At 42.9% G+C, this 22,699-nt stretch overlaps 1 protein-coding gene and 1 pseudogene across 1 annotated transcript; both read right to left on the bottom strand.

The window, feature by feature from the left end:
- Window positions 1-6,380, bottom strand: LOC118776165 (annotated as a pseudogene).
- Window positions 6,381-8,872: 2,492 nt separating this feature from the next.
- Window positions 8,873-22,421, bottom strand: dhx37 (DEAH (Asp-Glu-Ala-His) box polypeptide 37). Its single transcript, XM_036526942.1, has 29 exons — window positions 22,350-22,421; window positions 21,709-21,744; window positions 21,422-21,575; window positions 20,614-20,783; window positions 20,267-20,379; window positions 19,561-19,912; window positions 19,012-19,160; window positions 18,685-18,777; window positions 18,026-18,122; window positions 17,775-17,888; window positions 17,239-17,340; window positions 16,454-16,568; window positions 15,784-15,882; window positions 15,376-15,443; window positions 15,133-15,271; window positions 14,436-14,512; window positions 14,069-14,301; window positions 13,851-13,962; window positions 13,582-13,688; window positions 12,318-12,506; window positions 12,053-12,177; window positions 11,697-11,813; window positions 11,242-11,414; window positions 10,938-11,052; window positions 10,702-10,839; window positions 10,045-10,139; window positions 9,683-9,756; window positions 9,393-9,490; window positions 8,873-9,086 (listed from the first exon to the last, which is right to left on the bottom strand). Exons 3-29 carry the CDS (start codon window positions 21,522-21,524, stop codon window positions 9,010-9,012), a joined length of 3,444 nt encoding a protein of 1,147 aa, XP_036382835.1. The 5' UTR covers window positions 21,525-21,575; window positions 21,709-21,744; window positions 22,350-22,421; the 3' UTR covers window positions 8,873-9,009.
- Between the last annotated feature and the right edge of the window lie 278 nt (window positions 22,422-22,699).

Genomic DNA, 22,699 nt, shown 5'->3' with positions numbered 1-22,699 from the left:
TTATCTATGGTGAAACCACCAACCCACCTTCTCCTCAATGTTTAAGTTTCTCATTCGGACCTCCTCCTTCAGAATGATGTTGTCTTCTTCCAAAGCCTTGATCATGTCATGGAGGTTTTGTATCTCCTCATTTTGGAGCTCAATCTCCATTTTCTTATCTGCAATTTCTTTTTGCAGGCGAGTGAACTAGATATCAAGAGGCAAAAGAGCGAAAGAGTAATTGAAAAAGACATGTAAATAATAAACCGTGGCATTTTGTTTGTAGAGACAGATTTATTAATAGTGGTAGTATTATACTGGGATTGCCCACAATGCTAGGTACATCAAAAATGGGCAAATCCGTATCTTTATGTCATGACTACTGACTTACCTTTTTCCTCATGATTCCATTCTCATCCTTCAGCCGCAAGCCTGCCTCCCGTTCCTCCTTCAGCATCGTCTCAAACTTGACACGGGTGCCAACTATCTCTTTGTCTGTGTCCTCATACATCATCCTGATTATCTCCTCATACTCCCGCTTCTGCAGGTTCATATTGTCCTCACACTGGGACAGAGAAGACACACGAAAGAAAAAAGCTGACATTTTAATCTGATCTGAGTGACAGCACTCTTGTGCCAGTGATTCTTGCACAAACACATACTGTTTTACAATAATAAGGCCATTGTTCTATTGCATTTAAGGCGAAATGGTAAAAGTTACTATGCAGAGCTACAAAAGCATTTTAGTCCCAGTCCCCAGAATCATGATGAATAGAATCAGAGGGGACAGATTTAGAAGATTCTGTAGGAATTGTTGTTGTACTTTGGGGAGTAGTTTGTAGTTGGGCACCCTGGCTCCATATATTAACTGATCCACTTGTTTGTAATTGGTACAATAACCCATTGACATTGACACTTCCTGGCATCCCTATGTCCACCATGAGTGCCCGCCCCCCATTCGCCACAATGCTCACCTCCTTCAGCATACGGAGGCTCTTCTCCAGCTTGGTCTCGTACTGCTGGGTGAGGTTATCCATCGCCTGTTTGTGGCTCTCTTTTGTTTCCTCCAGCTCACGCTCACAATCCACAAGCATTTGCTGGCCCTTGAGGTGCAGTGATTCGGACATCTCATATTCGTTCATCAGCTTCTGGTGGGTCCTCTCCTCTGTCAGGGGAGAGAAGGAATGGTGAGCAAAAGGAGAAAATCAGAGAGCGCTGTAGTGCCTTTAGTTCATTTGACCTTAGTTCCGTTAAAATACCAGAGGAGAGCGATTCTTCTGAATATCTGAATTGTGTTTACCTAACTCCTGTTGATACTTGGTTTGCTTTTCCATCATCTCCACCATCATATCCTTGTGGACCTTCTCCATCTTCTCCATTTCTGCCCTGAGAGCCTACAGGGGAATGTTAATGTATCTAGTAAGTATGAGACAATTGCGCTGTACATAAACAGAGGGTCTCATAGAATCTACTCTATGAGACTTCCTAGAGTCATATGGTGATGTAACTTCAACTCACCTGGTTCTCTGACTTCAGAAGGTCAATCTCCTCTGTGAATTTCTTTTTCACCACCTTGAGTTCTTTTTGGTGCTTTAAGTCCCTTAGCTCAAGCTGGAAATCATTCTCTGTTTGGAGCTCCTGTACCTTTAACTTCAGCGCCAACATGTTCTCATTCTGAAAAGTTCGTAATGATGCAGAGAAAATTCAGGGACACCACAATCATGGTTAAATCATGAAGCAAATGGTGCACATTCACAAAACAGTGTGCCCCTGTGGACTGCTGGAGTGAGTGTTTGTACCTTATTCTCCAAGTCAGACTTAGGGATGAGGATCTCCTCAGAATAGTAGATCGTCTTTTCTGACTTCAGTCCATATCTGTTCCACAATATCTTCCAGATGAGCAGGCAGCCGTCATCTGATATGGTCAACAGGAACCGGTCATCAAACGTAACAGCCATCTGAGGACACAGACAGTTTGAGCTTCACTGACTTAACACAACCAATAGAGATATTGTCATTTATACAGATGTCTAATTTGACCTTTGCACATTAACACAGTATACCTGAGGGCTCAGCATATTTTCACAATCTCTGTAGAGGGCTGAAAACTTGAACTGATTCCAGACATTAAATTACAGCAATTATTGTTATCAGATAGTTAAGTGTCTGAGAGGAAAAGAAACCCAACTTCTTGCTCCATCTGTACCACTCTAAAAATGTAAGATAGATAGATACTACTTTATTGATCCAAAAAGGAAATTGCCTTGGATATTACCAGCAGTAGATGTTACAAATTAAAGACTGGGTCTTAACAGCTGTTCTGAAGCAAGTAAGCATGGTCATGACACAGGTACCTTGGTGATACGTGCAGAATGGCCCTGGAACTCCATTATGTTCCTCAGTTTGGCCAAGGGGCACCTATTGACTGTGACAGTCCCAGCAGAGGTGCCACTGAAGAGCACTTTCCCTGTGCGGGACAGTGCGAGGGCACTATAGTAGATAGTGTCAGCTGGCAACTCTTTCACAATCTACAAAATGGTGAGCAACAACACTGTGACTGCATTTCATAAAACTTCACAAAGCTTCATCCATTTTAAACCTCAAGGCTAAGAAGGCAAGAATATTGAAAAGGAATCGAACCTCCATTGCCATTGAGTAGCTGTTTAAAACCTCAAAATATAAACACTTTGCAAGTTTCAATGGCTTATATTAATCCACTGCCTCCAGGCTTAACTCTGTATGATGTAAACATATTTTTCTCATGAAACCATAATAAAATGGAATGAACCATAGAAAGATGATTGGTTCACCAAAATCTTAATTTTCACTCCTTTAAAATATGCTCATATAGCTTTTTTTTATCAGAAAACATACCTGGCAGCCTTGGATCTCTTTCAGCTCACAGTCTGTCCCCACAGCAAAGATGCTGTTGGTATCAGGGGAGATGGCGACACAGGTGTACATGCAGGTCTTCTGGAGGCACTCTGACTCGGGCTTGCTGCTAAGAGTGTCCCACTCACACACAGCACCATCCATCCCACACGACACCAATCTTCTGTCATCCTCACTCCAAAAAATGGACCTCACCTGAGTGACAGGGAACGAGATCTCACCAAATATGCCAGACTTTCTTGTAGCTACGGGCAGTGCAGCTTCCCAATTTATAATTTCCAAAGAACCTAGGCTATAATGTCAGTCTGCAGTATTTCAGCATACACATCACAGTTACTATCTCTACCAGACTGACAACACATACACTCAAGCTTGTGACTTGGATATATTCTTGTTACAGTTACTCCTGGATCTTCTGAGTCTTACCTTTCCTTTGTGACCTTTCAGAGTCTGGATGCTTTCAAATGTTGTGAAGGAGTAGATGTGAATGATGTTATCATTGGCAGCCGCAAACATGTGTCCCCCATTACTAAAGACACACTTCAGACAAAAACACAGACAATAATCATACATATGTTTTATGAATTTCAACATGAAGATGACCATGTAGTAACAACTGATTCTGTCCATGCAAAAAAGAAAGTCTGAGGATAATGTTTACCCCCGAGAGGCCCACCTCATTACACTGGCTCAGAGAGAATTCCTTGATTGTCCTCATGTCATCAATCAGCAGATTCATTAAATGCAGCTTCTTGGAGAAGCCCACTAAGATGTGATGTCCAGAGGGGTGGAAAGCTACGCTGTGAGGCTCCTCCAGGAACTCCTTGTGGAGCTCTAACAATCTTAAAGGGTAAACAGATACTAATAAATATATAGATTTAATAAATTATAATTAAATGTGGTAATACCCAACTGCCAAAAAGTGTTCAGCATCTGATTCTGCAGCTGAACCTGGTAATCACACCTAACATAGATCAATGTTTTCAACAAAGTACCACTGCAGTAATACTACAGTATTGGAATGGCCTACACCATCCTGAATGCTGATCTTACCTGGTCTGGTAGTTCCAGATGCGTACAGTCCGGTCCTGTGAACAGGTGACGATGAGTGGCTTGCGGATGCATATGGCCAAATCTGTGATGGTCCCAGTGTGGACAGAGTGGGACAGGTACTCAAAATAGGCTGTTTCCCCAACCTTCAAAACACATTGAATCCAATTCAGCTTTCATTATCTGACCCTCTGAGATCACCTTTAAATGTGAATTGATACCTTGTTCAGCTCTGCAGAGGCCAGGCTGATGCTGTAGAGCTGGCCTTGATCAGTGCTGGTTGTCAGGGTCTCCTCCAAAGGACTAATGCGCATGGAGACGACCTCCTGCTGCTCCGCCTGAGTGGGATCATTGCTGAGTGGATCTGGGGGAATCTAAGGAATTGTATAATAAATAAATTCAAACACTACAGAATTCTCAAGCCACATATTAACACAAATTACCCATACCCACTACACATACAGAGGTACTTAAGACAGTTGCTAGACATGCTATAATGTGCTTGTGTGATGATGCTTTCCATGTTTTCCACAGTTTATCAAATAATGCATTGGATTCTGAAATGGGTTTGACATTACTGAAATAAGATATTTTTATTCATGCAAAGGAAGCACTCAGGTACCCGAATCTCTCTGGTTTTCCTGTAGTTATCCTCTATCTTTTCAAACAGACAAACCATCCCTGGCCCAGCAGAGCAGGCAAATCCCTTGGAATAGGGAGTGATGGCTGTGATACGAGGCAGCTGGAGAGTATCTGCCTCTTCCTGCTTCTTCTCCAATGATCTGAAAGGCAGAGAGATTTTTAATCCGCTAATCGTTTCCAAACCTTCCCTATTGAGAAATTTCTTTAAAAACATCTGCCAACTTATGTGTCTTTGCTCTGTAAGTTTCTCTGGATAAGAGTGCCTTCCACATCAATAAATGTAAAAAAATAATACATTTGAAATGTAGATAAATTTGAAAAAAGAGAAGACAGAATCTAAGAATGCACACATGTGCACTTATGCTCCCTCCAGCTCATAATTATCTCTGCACCTTTTGATTGTCAAAGTGGTCTCCCAGTGCAGTTTTCCAGACTTGAATGCCATCAGTCGGCCTGTATCGGTACCCATGACAACATGGTTCTCTGACGTCCAGCCATGTGACAGGAAGTTGTGGCACTCCAGCTTCTTGGAGTTGAATTGTTGCAGAATCCCCTCTTTATACTGGTAAAGCTTGAACACCTCATACCCAGACACACAGATCTGAGTGTTGTCCTGAGGGTTGAAGCTCACCTACAAAACAAAAAGATAAGGACTATTGGATCTTTTTTGAATACTTTATCTATGCATATTCCTGCAGGAATCAGTTAAAACCAATGCATATTCTGACACCTAAGTGAACATTAAAACACAGATGTATCTTTCAATCAAATTTGGTTTACGACTTTGTTATTAGCCCTTAATTGCACCTCATCTCATCATACAAGAATATGAAACTCATAGAGAGAAATGGGACTGGACATCACAAGCATTATGTAGATCATTGGCTCTGTAATTAATTGATGTGTACTTGATAAGCCTTGCTAACCACAATGATCTCAGACAGCGGCTTAGTGTGCTCTTTAATGCAAATAATAAAACTTGAAAAACAGCAGCATTTGCCTAATTGTTTGCCTTGAGCATTGCTGGTCTACCTGTTGTACGGGGTTTGTAGCTGAACTGGTCTTCTCTGTCGCAATAACCCTCTGGTTCTCCCACAACCAGTAGAACAGTGTCCAATCTGGTGCTCCTGACTGGCCGATCAGGTACTTAGAGTCATGGGAGAAGGCAACGCTGATGAATTCCTGCACAGGCATGTCTCCTGCGGTCAGCACCCTTTTGATCCTTTGCTCTCGCAGGTCATAGATGGTGATGATACCCTCCTCAACGCGCTCTGACACAGCAAGGTAGAGCTGGTCGGGGCTGACGGCCAGGGCCCGCAAACCTTGGCTTCTGTCTGTTGCTGGGTACAAATAGTTGTCGAAAGCAGGACTGAGCATTTTCGGCACAAAGCGCCAGCAATAGTGTTAACCTTGATTAGTTGCCATAGCTAAGGCCCAAATCCTTTTACACAGCGGTTCTTTTTTTCCAGATTATTTAAAACTATCACGTCAGCTATACAAGGTTCGCAGCAATACCACTGCCATAAAGTATTTAACGCGAACCCTCTGTCGATGAAATTGAAATAAAAATGCATAATTATATGTACAAGCTTGATGTGTATCTATCAAACGTTTATATCGATTTCAAGTTATTTTTTCAAGTCTTTTGGTGTTCGCTAGATACCTGAAATAAATCGCTGACATATCTTGTCAAAGTTGTACAGGACGCATAGTTTCCCGGATGGAAAGATGATCGTCTGCTCGTCGAGGTACCATAGGCTGTTCGACAGCCCAGTCTGCAGACCGAAAACGAAATGAGGATGGGCATCAGCTGCCATCCTCCAATAGTGTGGGATCCAACTGCAAATATATAATGAAATGTTTAGTGGGCTACATTGTATTACATTATTTCGTGCCACAGATGCTCTTGTCATATTTACATTTACATTGCATATTGAGATCAAACAGACACTGGGGTATACGCAGCAAGGTACAGGATGAATAGGCTATATAAAACATAACATTTTGTTGACATCCAGTAGGCGCGCCTATCTGGAGCGCCTCCAGAAGTCAAGCACAAAAGATATCCAACAAAAAGAGACACAAAAACAAGGAAACCATCAATCACAAACGAGCAAGTGCCAGCGTCAAACACACAAGACTGACACCTCTAATGCCCCCCTATGCAACTACAACACAATATATCCGACAGGAGTGGACCAGTACAATACAATAACCACACATACCCAGGACCATAATGTCAGGGAAATTATATGATAATGTAACATACGAAAAAAATACGCCAAACGAATTCATTTAACGTTACATTTACATTTTTCATAACCAGTTGATTTACAGCGCAAGAAAACCAAGAGTGGGTCCACAATTGTCAAACATCTTGATCAATGGCAATTCTAGTGAAGCTCACAAAACTATATTCCTGAAGGCTACTGCTGTATTTTTACAGCTTAACCAAAAGTGACTATACCTCTATTGGTATAACGAAATGTGCCTTTGTTCCATTCGTAGAATTAGCATGATAAGAGTTCTCCCTAAAATCCTCTCTGGACAACTGACCTGATCTTCTGGTAAATGGAATATGTATCCTTTCATGCAATTCCAGACCAGTGTGACGGAACAGGGGTCAGAATCATTCGGTGACAGCGAAGTTTGGGCAAGTTTAAACGTTCCAGATCAGTACAATAATACAATTCCATAATGAAAAAAAAATCTGTGATTCCACATTATTACGCTGTGAAGCGATTTTATACTCATTAACAATTCAAATCTATACTGCAATATTGTCCATAACTGCATGCCACAGAAACCATTTTACTTTTAGGGTCTTGTGCCGGGTTGGTCTGTGTAGGCTGTTTTACAGCCACCTATTTTAATTTTCTTAATCCTAGACAGGAAACATAGCTGTAATTTCTAATTTTATTACATTAAAATGATAACCATGGCGTTTTCTTCTTGTTGTTTGGTAACTCCTCTGCGTTCCCTTATTTCAGCTGTCAAGTTAGCAAACCATCACGCCACTACCCTTGCACGAGCTCAACACCTGCCTGGCGATTTCCCACGAGTGACACTTACTCAGAGAGCTTAGCCAAATCATATCTTCTTTACCATTTTACTTGGCATGGTGCCGGTCACTCAAAACTTTGGACATGGATCGCAATTGGTATAATTTTAAATGACTCAACGATAGGGAAAGTCTATACCCAGAGCAGCATACCAGAGATGATGTGATAAAACATAAATTGTGATTATATTGACCTAAATAGAGTAATGTAAAATGATTTTGATTTAAACTCTTCATAACCCGTACCATAGCAAGATATATTTAGTCAAACACGTCTTTTGAGCACTTAATTCATTAATTGATCAGTTTGCTAACTACATTTACATGTATTCATTTGCCAGATGCCCCTATCATGAGAGATTTACAGGAAGTGAGGTTAGGTTATTAGCACAGATTCTTGATCTTTGAAATGTAATGCCATTGTGGGAAACATTGCCATAGGGCGTATAGGTTTAACTAGTATCAGTATTATTATCAGTAATTAACAGAAACCTGTTACTATCGTCACCACGTATTTACCACTGAATTTACACCACTGTTAGAAGCTTAAAGTGTGGCTACCTCACTATCCGTTTTACCAGTATATCTTTTATTGCCGTTGTAGGAGGATATTAACCTCCTACTGTGGTGCCACTCTCTACTGGGGCACACTGTAAGTTTTACGATCACGCTCACTACTCTGGGAGTGTTGTTAGGCTGGTCTGATACTGTTGCTCGTTCAGCTTGAACAGATACACTTCGGTATCTAATATGAAGTATTAGATGACTGGTTGCCCAGTGTCTGTTCTGGTGTAATCTGGTTAGTGAGCACAGGGAGAGCAGACACTATAAAAATATTAAAAATTTCACAATGTATTAAATAACTGTTATTTTATGGAACCTGGATTACGTTTAGTTTATACTACTTATACCATTGTAAGTTGTAATGTAGCCTCAATGAGGTGTATTCAAGACAGTTTTACAAATGAACTGCAATCTGCTGATAATACTACGAGCATAGTACGACTGAAATTAATGTATTTCAGAAAAAGTGCAACTGCATGTTTGTATTCTTTCTTTAATTAAGACATTCTATGTACATAAGTCTTACAAATACCAGATGTACAAGGACTAATACTCATTACAAAGACACATGTAGAGTCCTGGTTCCATCATGGTAACATTGATATCACTGTAATAACTACAGTAACAGAAGCAGCCTGAAAAACCACAAAGGACTCTGTAATAGAAAACAGTCAGAGGCATTTAATGAGCTGGTTGGGAAGAAATGCTGTATAAAAAATTCCTGCATCTTTGACTTTTCTCCAAGAGGATGCATTGTATTTGAGTGATGTGCAACGCTGCTATAGGTGACTGGTACTGAAAAGGGTCAGGTAGACACCTGATCAGATGGGTGGCCAGCTCTTGGCCACTTCCTGGTGCTTGGCTTCAGGAAGCCACTGGCAGTAAGCTGACAAAAGATCTGCAAACACAAAAGTGAGGCTTTAAGAAGAAACATTCTGTACAAACGGACAAATGAGGGCAAAGAATTCTTTCAGCTATCAACATCTGTCATATTGTGGCAACACACAGCCGGCGGACAGAGAGAGCCTGGGGTGGATATGTGAATGAGCTTTTAATGAATGTGTTCAGTTTCTGCTTGGATGTTTGGGTCTTTGTGCAGAGCAGGCAGAATATCTCAACTCAGAGGCTGCATGCTGTGGGGCGACTGAGGGTGCTTAACCCTGCGACACTATCCAGTGACATTGTGACCGAGGGCTTCACTCACACTTGTCATTCTTCTGCCATGCTGACAGCAGAGCTGCTCGGCAGTCTGCCTTCTCGGACACCAGCACCCCCAGCAAGGCTTCAGTGCGGGGCTGCAGCCTGTGAAACAAAAAGAGACAGTCATTGGCAGCCCAGATATCACTGAGCACAGGATATCAGTCAATTCAATATCACATGACTGAATTACAGTTTTGATACACAGTTGGGTTTGGATATCTGCTGACGGCCAATGCATGAACTATAATGACTTCTACTCCTTTACCAAGTCTGAGTCAAAAATGCCATCCTTACTTTGCCCAAGTCTTCAGCATAGTTGAGGGACTGGAGAGCAGGTAACTGGTGTGTGACTTCAGCTTTGGACATACCTGAAACAAAGAGCACACAATAATAGTCTACACTGTATTTCCATGACTTGTATGTTTAAGCCTCTTCATGAAACTAAATCTCTACACAGAGCTTCTTATGTGGCTTTGAAGCAGGAGTGAAATACCACACAAGGTATTTCAATATCAACCATATCGCCAGTCATCTCTTCAGAAGAAGCAGAGTTTGAGCAATTAGAACCAGATAATAATTTAAATTATATATCAACCAGCTCTGATCTGAAAAACAGGTGCCTATTGATAATCTAGTTCAAACCCTCAACGGTGTACCTGTCCTTCCAGCAGAAATTTGGCAAACAGTTTGTAGCGCTCCAGGCCTTCTGGATAATCCATCTCAACAGCAGGAAGCTTCCAGCCAACACGAACTGCAGGAGAAGAACAAAGGGTTACACATCTGCAGGATTTACTTTGTAGGCAAAGATGAAAACAGCATGGCAACTGTCACGCAGGAACAGACAGAACAACAGGCCACACACAGACAGCAAAGCAGCTGCACATGCACACCATTACTCGCCCGCTGATATGTGGTCCTTTACTCTTTTATACTGCTGGGTCTTTTGTAGTGCAATTCAGATAATGTGCTTTGGTAAACAGTTCACTGCAGTGCATCATGCTGAATTCACACCCATAACACTAACTGAAAAACGCTACACCAAACAGCTGGCTCTATCAAACAAGTGCAGATTAACAAAGGGCTACAACAGAGGAAAAGCCATGCTTCGAGTAGTTCCCTCCAAGATCCCAAGATCAGCAAACGCAACACAACCTTGCTGTGACAAATAAAAAAAAACAAAGAAACTACAGATTATGGGTCAGTGCTCTGCACCACACTTTACCTCTGTTACAAAACAAAATCTGTAAAATCTGTAAAAAGTAACCAGGACGTGACACAACTGAGGGCAAATGGTTGCTGATGGACTGACATACAAAAGGTGCTATCGCAGTGGCACTTGACCCGTCCAGTCTCAGGACAGAATCGTGGAGGGGGGGTTTCCAGAGGTTTCCCAAAATGGCAGTACTGTGGCAGGAGCTGAGGGATCCAGTCACACTCCACTGCTGACACCCCTATACGAGACAAGACAAGACGACTTCAGCTTTTTGCTGCTGCTCAGAATGACAGAATGGCAATGTGCTGTCTCTCAGATGGGATCTTAAGCAGCTACCTCGCATGTACATCTTGGTGGTCTCCGTCACTTCCTGATACACCACAAACTCTGGTAGTGTCTTGAACAGAGCTGAGGACGGGTGAATGAATACTGGATCATCCAAGAGTGGAGTCTGCATACAGACAAACATGATGCACATAAAGAACAAGGGAATCACAAGAAAAAAATACAACCAATGAAAAGGAAAGATTCAGAGTCCTGGTTAATAACAGCGAGGCAATATGCTGGAGCACAAATGTGGTGATGAGGTGAACTGTGCGCAGTGTGATGTGGTGGCCATTAGGTGGCAGCATCCCCCCACCTTGTACCCATTCCTCCACTTGGGGTCCAGCAGCTCCTCAGCTTGCACCCGACGTGCCAGGTGATCGCCAAGCCCAGCTAGCACGATCTGCCGTAAGCACCGCACCTGGCTCTCTGTAGGGGGCGCCATCTTTGAATCCAGAAACAGCCCTGCCTCGGGGCAGATGGCATTCACTGCAAGAGGAGAGGGGATGGGGATACCATTGCCAAAAGAACAGACTGCATAAAAGGAGCATCCAAAACTGAGTACATTCCACTTTACTGTCTAAGACATCACACATAATGATGACATGCAATCATAGCCTTTTAGTGTAAAAAACACATAATGTTACTAAACTGTTTTTAAGAACAAAGCCACACAGACAGTACATTACAGTGAGAATGGTCAAGGTGAAGAAGACCAGACAGAGACTGGGTTTGTGGCTGAAAGGTTTTCCTGGTTGTTCGGAGGCCTACCTGCTGTTGTGAGCTGGCCTCTCAATCGGCGGATCTCCAGCATGGCTTTGTAGCGCAGCCCGTTTTCCTCACAAAATTTTGGGGTGCAACCAGCATACTCACAGGCCCCCACCGCGCCTGCCCAGACAGGACCAGTTTAAAATCTCCAAAAACCACACCCTCATCACTACAGTACTTAGAGTGACCATCAAGACCAGTGGACTCATTCTAACAGAACAGGAATGATTCTTCAGTATTTTTGCATGCCGTTTATCTTTTGTGTGTAGCACAAAAGGTTACATAAGAACATTAAGTCAAAAGACATGCAAATACAACTTCACTCAATTTGGCTAGCTTCCACGGCATCAGCATCGTACCCAGCATGACCATGAGGTCTCCCAGCTGCAGCGATGCCCCCTGCCCTGCCCAGAGCCTCCTCATCTGGGCCAGACGCGCTCTCCTCTTTGCCAGCTTTGAGTTCTCCTCTTCGCTGCCTGCAGGCCTGGGGCATGGAGGGAGAGAACCGGTGAAGGAGAAAGCATGAGACACAGAAAACAAGATGGTCAAAAACCACAGGCCCATAAACACCCTGTTACGCCTGTCTGCTGTCATGGGCTCACAAAGTCCTGTGCATTCACTGACCTGTCTAGCTCCTCAAAGATCTCCCTGACAGTCATGGCTGCCACCACAGTGATAACGTAAGGCAGGCAGTCCTGTTGCTTCCCCAGTGCCAGCATTTTGGCGAAGCGTGGCGCCACGGGGAAGGAGGCCATAGCTCGACCCAGGGGGGTTATGGGACAGCTGAGGCGTGCCCTCTCCATCTCCTTCAGCCTGCAGAAAAGATCAAAGGCACTTCAGCTACGATGACCCAGTCCCTCTCTGCTCTGTGGAAACAACTCATCCACTGAAATTCATAAGTAAAGAACCTTTGCAGAACTTCAACTGAATAATCCATTTCAAAATAGAGCACATATTCCCTGGCTTAGAGACAGGGAATGACAGGCAGATTCTGTTTTCAAGGGGTGGGGGTCAGTTCCAACTTAAATTGCAATTCAGGGGACAATTCATGAATTCACTCATGAAGTGACAAATATATTCTTTTATATATAAGGATATTCTGCATTTGAACAAGTATCTGGCAATAACAGCATCTTCTGAATTGGCTGGGAGACTGTTTAGTGCTGCAGGCAAAGTTCTTGACCTGAACCACGCAACTTATCTGATATTGCATTTCAAGAACTGCTGTAAAGATCTAGGCAGTTAATAGTGTGTATATATTGTTTTCTGTAGACCTGTTCGAACTCGTCTTGGAAAGTACTACTTTGTGTATACACTGGTGTGACAGGTGTAAATAAAACAGAAAACATGACTTCATTTTTTTTCTCCAACAAAACAGGGCAAGCTAACATTTTTCACTAGCACAGCAAAACCATGCTCTATCATGTAAAAAGATCAAAACTACATTAAATACTTATAAATATATACATTATTGTATGTCACTTAGGTTTTGCAATGAATAGTTAACATGAGATCATGTACTGATACACATTTCAATATAGATTAATGTTGTCCATTTTAGATCAGTTTTGTTAAACATAATGTAAGTGTTTTCTGCCTATGGGCTTGAGTTATGGGATGCAAAGGAATTTAAACTGAGGGAAATTAACTGGTATAGAGGGAACTGAATTGAGGGAATTGTGGGAGAATTGTATTTTTCGAATTGACTTAAAATTGGAAATGAGCAGGACTGAACTGACTCTGATTTAAACAGTCTGGACTTAGAAATGAAATGATGGAATTTAAAGTGAACTGGAACTGAACAGAATTAAAGTTTGTGAAACTTTCGCCAACACCGGCTGCTATAGAGCTGCATATGATGACAGTGACAAGAATGACAACGGCCCACCTGCCAGATCGCGGCGGCTCTTCCAGCGCTCCCAGGGACACAAGCAGCTGCTCGGCGGCCACCAAGGCTTCCATGGAGGGGGGTGTGGGGAAAGGGAAGTTCACCACCTGACCAGAGGGAGATCTCGAATTAGACTTTCTGAATAGCATTGTTGCCAACCCTTATTTCAGAGTGGTGAATGGGAAAAGCGAACAGGATGAGCACTCTGCTTGGGGCCATAGAGCAAGGAAAAGGTTCTTTTGTCACTGCAGTCTCTCCCTCCCTATTACCTTTTCGATATTGAGATCTTTCATCTGCAGGACCAGGTCATCCACCGGTCGTCGTGTGATTTCGGCCTCTGAGAATTCCTCAAAGTCACCAAACACTGCAGAGGAATAGAGCCTGACACACAAATACACACATGCACACACACCATCATCAGTGCATGAAGACATCCGTACCCTTGGACAATCCAAAAACCCAAGAAAAGAACCATTTGACCCCTTACCTATAACAGTGGCCTGGCTCTGTGCGGCCTGCTCGCCCTGCCCTCTGGTTGGCTGAGGCCTGAGAAGTCCATGTGACTTTGAAGGAGGAGACCCCAGTGATGCGGTCGTAGAACCGCTTCTTGACACGACCGCAGTCTACCACGTACTTGATGCCTGGAATGGTCAAGGAAGTCTCGGCCACGTTGGTGGCAACCACACACAATCGGGTGCCAACTGGCGGAGGGCGGAACACCTGCACACACAAACAAATTAACAGGTGACATCGGACATCTGAAGGGGTTCGGTCCACTTGAACAGACTGTGTCTGAGGCGTTAAACTGTTTTAAGAGCTAGAAACCAAGGAAGTCAAAGTGACCTTGCACTTACCTTAGCCTGTTGCTCAGGAGCCAGGAGAGAGTAGAGAGGAAGGACATAGAGGGGGAGTGAGGGGTCTGTCTTCTCTTCTGACCACACGGAAGAACAGAGACAATAATGTGTGTCACAAACACAAAATTAGGACTCAAAGGCAGGGAAGGAGCACTGGAGAGATGAGGTTTAAACTAGGGTCATATGAGTCAGAAGGTGTTCCCTCGAAGAGGGCTGGTTGAACATGTGGTAATCAAATGATCAAGACACACTCCCTAAATTATTTATAGAAGCAAGTTAAAAACAGAACATCAATGCATTTTTTGCTTGACACCCTTCATCGGGGTTTAAACAGAGATATTCAGGTATGTAAGCTTAGGAAAACACAATACAATAGGGCACAATATTCACTCCAATCAATAGGAATCACCATGTGAGAGCAGACATCATCTCCAATAATGACCAAACAACTCAGAATACTAATTAACAGTACAAATACCAATATCTCCCTTGTAAACAATAAGTAATACTCCTAAATACATATAACATGGATATGATGAACCAAAATAACTATACTAAACTTAAAGAGACAGAGAGAATATAATGACTGGGCCACTAGTTATCACAGATTAGGGCTTGCATCACTGCTACAAGAAGCTGCCTCATTTGCTGTCCATCTAGATTTGACAACTATTGTTCCCCCTAGAGAATGTCTCACCTGAGTCTCCAGGGTCGTCCCCTAGCTCCAGGTCTAAGTCAGACCCCTCCTCCTCATCACCGATGCCAGCCTGGCGGTCCTCATCCCCCTCATCCACTGGCATGGCAGAATAGTTGTCCAGGTCAATGCGGGGCAAGGACTGGGGAAGGAACAGGACCTCTGCTTTTAACAATCATTTCTGATTTGAAAGGACTGATGCTGTGACACAGTCACTCTGACCAGCAGTTGATGCGGCCCACATACCACTGTCTTCTTCTGTTTGGCCTTCTTGAACTGCCTCATGTCTTCTGCACTGTCCTTCTCCTCTGTTTCTGAACAGAAATACATAGCCATATATCAGTGTACTCTGAATAATTCTGGGGGGAAAAATTATAGCCAGAGCAAGTAGTCACTACAAGGTCAAAAATGAACACCCACCAGCCCGTGGGCAGATGTGGGCAGACTTTCTCTTTGGTAAGTTAAAGTAGCAGGGCCACTAGATACTCTGGTGGGTTCTTTTTCCATGTTTTAATAATGAATTATCACAGCCTACAATGTTACTATTTTAGCTCTAATATTGAGACTACTGGTTTAAGCGATTTCACCAGAATGACTCCAAAAATGCCTGTCCACTGACAGCCCACTACAGGCCCTGGAAGGAAGCAGGCTTACCTGCCTCCATGCGGTTGGGACGGAAAGGGAAGGCTTTCCTTAGCCTCCTACATACCGAGTGGACCTCAGCTTGCCCAGTGAGGAACACAAGAATTCCACCTAACAGACAGACGGATGGACATACATATTTGTCATTCAGCTGGAAAACAAGTGCAAACAAAAACTGTTCTGTTCAAAGAAAAACAAAAGGGAGAAAATGATTAGTTTGAATGATGAGGTTTGTCCTCAAGAATGATAAGCTCACTTGTCATTCAGGGCTAGTCTTCGTTTTTCAGCTATTCATTACGATATTATTATAATAAAAAATCTTTCTATATCCTAACAAAATGTTTTAGCTATATATTTCTTGTGTAAATGGCATGGTAAGTGGATGATGAAGCTGGTAACATAGTAATGAGCGTACACTGGAAAAAACAACATATACTGCAAGTACCACATTGGCCAAATATAGGACAGCATACAATTTAAAACTGCCTTACTTTCATACAAGAGATTTTCTATCATATCAAATCTCATATGTGCTCCATCATATCAAATAAATGAGACAACATTCTAAATATTACAATTACTTTCTGAAAAACAAAAAAGAAATCCTATTCCTTGGCCAACATGGTACTTATGCAACAGTAGACAAGCGACACATAGCTGCAGGCTGGGAAGTATGCCTCACCAGGGGGTAACATGCGGTGGATCTTGCAGGTCTTGCGAAAGGCTTCCCCAGCGTAGTCCTCCATGGGGGTGCGCTTGTTGAAGTGGACAGTGACCGGGAACTGTCGCGCATCCACCTGCAGGGCAGCAAGCAAGCGCACTATCAGCGCTGAATTCTCAGCACTCAGCACAGGGGTCATCATGAAATATGGATCAGCCAGGTCACCCCTTGACCAAACATTAGGATCCGAACTGGGAACAAAAGCACCTTTACACTCTTCCAACTGCAGCACATGATCTTACCTGCGCCCATACTAGGCTCACCTCACCGTGGCAACCTCTGCACTTGCACAAGATCACTGGGGTGAGATGAATGCAATCTCCCCTGCCCTTGCTCACAGCAAACAGCTCTTTTTGCACTAGAAGTTACACAGTGCACTACAGTGGAGTGGGTGCATATTGAAGGATAGGTGTTACTCCGCTGATATCATCTGAGAAACTTGCAGGAGCCAAATGAATTACAAGGTAACTCACAGCAATGAAACAAGCAACCCCTTCCCACATGCCCATCCCTATCCCTGGTGGAACGGAGCCCATTTGTTCTACTGTTGTGGCCTCCCAGTCATCATCGACTGATGACACAGGTGGGATCGAATTTGGGCTGTAGAAGTCAGCTTGCTCTTAAGGTGAAGATTTCAACCACTAATTTACTAAGGAGCCCCTGATGCACTTTCTGATGTGACCTTTGGCATGCTGCAAAAGTCAGACCAAGATGAATGGAACAGATGGAAGGGGCTGAGAGGTGACCTTGATCACTGGTGGCGGCACAGGGAAGAGCTTCCGGTTTTCCGTGAAATCCTCGATGCGCAGAGTGGCTGACATCACCAGCAGCTTCATGGGATGGCCTTTCTGTGGAGAGAGCCAACACTAAGTAAACTGGCAAAGATCTTTTTTCAAATGCAGTTAGTAGTGTCCTACTTAGACACTTTTTCATGCCACTTTATCTGATGCACTTTGTACTTGTATCTTGTAAGCCACTCTGGATAAGAGCACCTGCTTAATGACGACAATGTAAATAATGTAATATAAATCACAATCAGTCAAAAATATCAAATACTTGTACAATATCTTTAACAAGTTTTTATATACATTATAGCTGTACCTATTTTTGTGTAATTTGATTATTTAATTATCTTGTAATTCATTAAGACACCAAATCATGTCTCACAAAGCTTCAAGTGATTCGATTTTTATAATTAAGCAGCTTTGCAAGCCTTGCCCCAGATCTGAGCAACAATGTTTCCTAGATCAGGCACTGTACTTGTGATCTGTGTGATTCTCACCTTGTTTCTGAGAGGCACGATGCGAGAGAGCAGGCCTATCAAAATATCAGTGTACACGCTGCGCTCATGGGCTTCATCAATGATGATCACGTTGTACTTCTGCAGCAAGAAATCCTGAGAAGAGACAAGGCCACATACACGGCAGATTAGACAGTGCTGGGAATACGATTCTCTCATAATGTGCCCAAAGTCTTTTGGCAGCATCTCAAGGAGCTGGGAAGGGGTTGAGAAGGGGGTTGGGGGTCAGTTACCTTCTGTATCTCCTTCAGCAGCACACCATCAGTCATGAACTTGATCTTGGTATCGCTTGTCACATTTCCCTCATATCTGATTTGGTAAGACACCACCCTGGGAAAAGTGGAGAGTGGTTAGCCACTTTAATATCACACATAAACAGAAGCAGATATTTGTGCTGTCCTCTTCTTGTTTGGAGTCACTTCATATCCTTGCTGCTCTGACGGTCCAAGTTTCATTTGGTAAGAGTAACCAAATTAAAGGTTTGGACAAAAATCCTATTTAATTTTATTCTATCAGGTTTTGATATTGAATTAAGCATTCAATATAGATATTTACACCGACCATAGCCTAAAACGTTAATCAAAACCAAGTTGATGCTCTGAGCATTCCTGCCTGATCTGCCTAAGACGTTCTGCTCAGTATTTAAACCGTTCAACTGGAATTTATGTTCAGAAATTAGAGACAGAAGATTTTGAGTTCTGGGTTACTACTGATACAATGTGTTCGGTATAAATCCTTAAAGTTCTAGACCAAAAGCTAATCTGATAAGCATTGCAGAAATACAGACTCTGCACTATAAAAAGACTGATTTGATCCTGCGCAATAGGCCCCTGCATTTGACCACTGCTTTTAACAAGAATAACCACTGCAGCAGTTTTACACCTTGGCTTACCGAGCGGAAAGGTTCATCTCCTTGGCCACTCTCTGGGACATGCTGACTGCAGCCACTCTTCTGGGCTCCGTGATGCCAATGATGCCGTCTCCACTTCACAGGGACACAGAGGAAAATCCATTCAGGTTTCACAACAGTATCTAGTACTGGTCATTTGAATGATTGAAAAGTAAACTGTATTACAATTAAATGACATGTGCTGGTCTAATGACATGAAAAGGTCCAATGATATGTAGATTGAATTGTACTGTAACTGAATAATGTGTATTGGACTTCACACTGGTGCAGCAGTCTGCAGAACTGTATTGCATACCAGGATGGGGTTACCTGGCATATCCGGCCTCATACAGGAACTGTGGGACTTGCGTGGTCTTGCCACTGCCAGTTTCTCCACACAGCACTGTACACATGTTCTCCTTCACCGCCTCCATGATCACTTGCTCCTCTGCCAGCACTGGCAGCTTCAAACGCGCTTCCTGGAAAGCACAGAGTGACGCATTCACATCTGGGCTTGATACCCTAGCATGGAAAGGTAAAGAACAACAGCATTTTCTCCCCCCTCACTGGGGATTTGTCATAGGCAATTCTAGTCAAGGAGGGAAGAAATTATTCTGATTTCCATTCTAGCACAGACAGAACTGGTGACATTATTTGGTTGGGTAAAACAATGGCTGCGTGAACAGGATGATGTGATCCAAGCAGGAATATCTAAATACCAAAGAACATATCTGTACCTTAAATTATGCCTCTGGTCCTGTTCTGGTTATACATAGCCGTGTGAAGAAATCATGATGGGTAAAGTAATAAACCAATAAGTAGTATGCTTAATCAATGATGAGCTGAATCTCCCCTAGGGGAGAAGGTTCTCACACTCACCTGGATCTCCGGCAGCCTATCCACAGGTATGAAGACTGCTGGCTGGGAGGGCTCCTTCTTTGGTTTTGGGAGTGGAACGGCCTGTTTTTCAGTGGGCTGTTCCTTCACTTGGCTTGTCACTGTCTCAGCCGAGGAAACTGCTGGCTCCTCAGATGTATGGATGTCCATGGCCTCCAACTTTTCACCCTCCTCTTCCTCTTCAGAGGAGGAACCAGTGCTATCGCTCTCTTCAGCTCCCTTCTCCTCCTGCTCCTCCTCCTCCTCTTTCCATCTCTTCCTTTTGCGGTTGGCTCCACTCAGACTGTTGATCTTCCCTATCTCTGACATCCCATCATGCACCTCTTCGAGATGCCTAACAACAGACAGAATCACATCCTAGAGTCAACCAGGAGCCCTAAAAGACACTGCTTTTGACTAATAGTGGATATATTTAATTTTCTGATTTTCTTCACCCCTCTAAAGAAAATGCTTTCTTCTCCTTTCCATTGGGTAAGCTTGTAAATTTCAACAAAATTGAGCATACTGAATCCAAGAGATACTGAAAATTTAGGAACACTCCTACATTGTCTGTACCATTCAAATTCAAAGTACTTCAGCTGTATTACTTGATATGTATAGGTCACTGAAGTGTGCCTGGTCCAATGCGGTGACAGACTTTTGTAGTGCAGGCGAATGTGTTGGAAGACCTGTTGACAATGAGTCTTACTTCTTGCTCTGGTACAGCTTGTCCCCAGTGCCTAGCTTAGAGGTGGTGTACAGCATCCTCATCTCAGAGTCAGGCAGCTGGACCTCTGCCAGTTTGGTCAGGACGTCCGCTCGCTGAGAAGAGCAGAGGAAGGGATGTTGAGGACGGTGCCAACCGTGCACAGATGAGGAGGACACTCACGAAATTTATAGGTAGAAGATTTCCATAATAGGACTCAGAATGTGGGGTGACGATCACTGTGCCTTTGATACATTTGTCAATGTGGGAAAAAAACATGCAAATCTAGTATCCCTGGATCTGCACTGTTGCATTTATCCCAGTGCTAAGCAGTAAACAAATTATATTACCTGCGCTTTCTTCTCCTTGAGATCCAAGACCTTCTGGAGGTGCTTCTTCTGTTTCTTGGTCAGGGGCTGCTTCTTAAGGGTGTGTTTCTCAGGAACTTTCTTCTTCTTTGTTTTAGTGGATGGGAGGATCAGTGCATTACTCTCATCTACTCCCTTCAAGACGTCACCATCTGCATAACATAGATATTCATCCAAAAATTATTTTAGTTTACAGGCTCCAATAGAAACATACAGAGAGAGAGATCCATACAGAGATACATACAGGCACACACACATAAGCTATTGCATAACCTCCATTTCACCTTCTTATCATACTGCGGCGTATAACAAACATATGTCTGCTTGTAAACTGCAACAATGTATGCACATATGTATACATGTACACAATTTATTCAGGATATTTAATGGGAATTCATATATTCAGAAATTTCAAGTACTCAGAATATTGTCAACATGCAGCAGTTTGCTGGTGATCACTGATAGCTTTGGGCACTTTCCATCAAACAGTGGGAGAATGGTGGACCATTGTCTTTTATTATCCATAAACACGGGGAAGAATAATCCTGGTATGATTCCCTCTGGTTATTAAAAAGCTAGACTCTGTTCCCAAAAAAAAAGAAGCAGTCAGCCTATAGGAGTCATGACACACATCATAACTAATGTAGGGTCATGTTTGTGTGTATGTATGTGTGTGTATACTGGGTGTGCAATATATAACCCCTTGAGTTTTATGACAGATATACCCCCATCCCACTTTCCTCATATAGTATATACACAGCATGAGAGCGCACACAAGTAATGGACTCACCCTTGAGCTCCACCACCACATCAGTTTTCTTTTCCTCAGACGGGGGCTGTGCATCACCCTGCTGCCTCCCTTTCCAGTTGTGCTTCTTCCTCAGTCTGCCCATCACCACGTCACACACTACCTCCTCAAGACCATGAACAAGTGGCACCAAATTCTAAATATGGCAGACACACAGTGTCGTTTTCCACACAGAACTTTTGTGATACTTCTGCATAAGATTTTATAAAACAGCACATACTTCTACGCAGAATTTCAAATTTCATTGTACATATAAAATGCAGTCATACCTCAGTTTCAGGGAGGGTAGACAAAGGCTGACACCACTGAAACACATAACAACAAACCCATACAGTTAGCAACAGTGGCCCCATAGTATTTGACCAGGGGCGTCAAACCTAATTTCTAAAGCACCTAAAGCATAACATGCGGCAGTGGGCAGCAATCCATTGCTACCTAGCAAGGTAATCCTGTTACATGAGACTTTAGCGGCTGGTTCCATATGAACCTTATATGCACAACAGAGTCAGCTATAAGGTTGATGTGTTCAGGGCACTCAATGTTAGCTACCAATTTTACAATTTAAAAACGTCGGATATCTGTAGGACAGTGGACTGCTCCGTACCTATACGCAAAAAACGTAATTTTGATATCATAATCTTCAGTATTCTTTGGTGTTTAAACAGTTCTGTCATGTATTCAAATTTAGCTAATGATTGCAAGCTATCGAACGTTAGCCATTAATATCATCAGCGTTTAACTCACTAACTAACAAGGTAACTGCTTGAAGTTTGCTAGCTCAGATCAACGTTGACAACCCGCTGAAAAAGAAAAGACAAAATCTAGCAAGCGACAGTTTTAACACAGAATCCATCTAAACCAAACCTTTTTTTTTTTTTTTACAAAAGTGAAATGGTTAGATAGTCCATACCTCCGCGTGAAACTCCTTTCCTGCACTATGACGAAAACTCACATGTGTGTACAAGACGCGTGGGTGCAACGAAGAGATGGGTCCGTTGCTGTAACTGACTTCTCAAAGAACGTTCCAACATAAAAAACAGAATGGCGCACGCTGTCTACTGCATCATCTCCGTGTAGTAGAAGTGTAATGAAAAATTAGTATTTCACTAGTTACAGGCGACAGATGTGAGCATTCAAGATGTGATTTTGTGTTCTTATAATTACATTTAAGGTCACAGATAGGTAAAACGGTCATTTCACGGAGCGAAATCTCAAATCCACATCAAGAAATAACGGCTAGATGCTTCACCACGTTGAACT

This window comes from Megalops cyprinoides, chromosome 4 (genome assembly GCF_013368585.1).
Source record: "Megalops cyprinoides isolate fMegCyp1 chromosome 4, fMegCyp1.pri, whole genome shotgun sequence".
Classification (NCBI taxonomy): domain Eukaryota; kingdom Metazoa; phylum Chordata; class Actinopteri; order Elopiformes; family Megalopidae; genus Megalops; species Megalops cyprinoides.
Note: the sequence above shows the minus strand (reverse complement) of the source record. Positions and strands in the feature narration are given on the sequence as shown.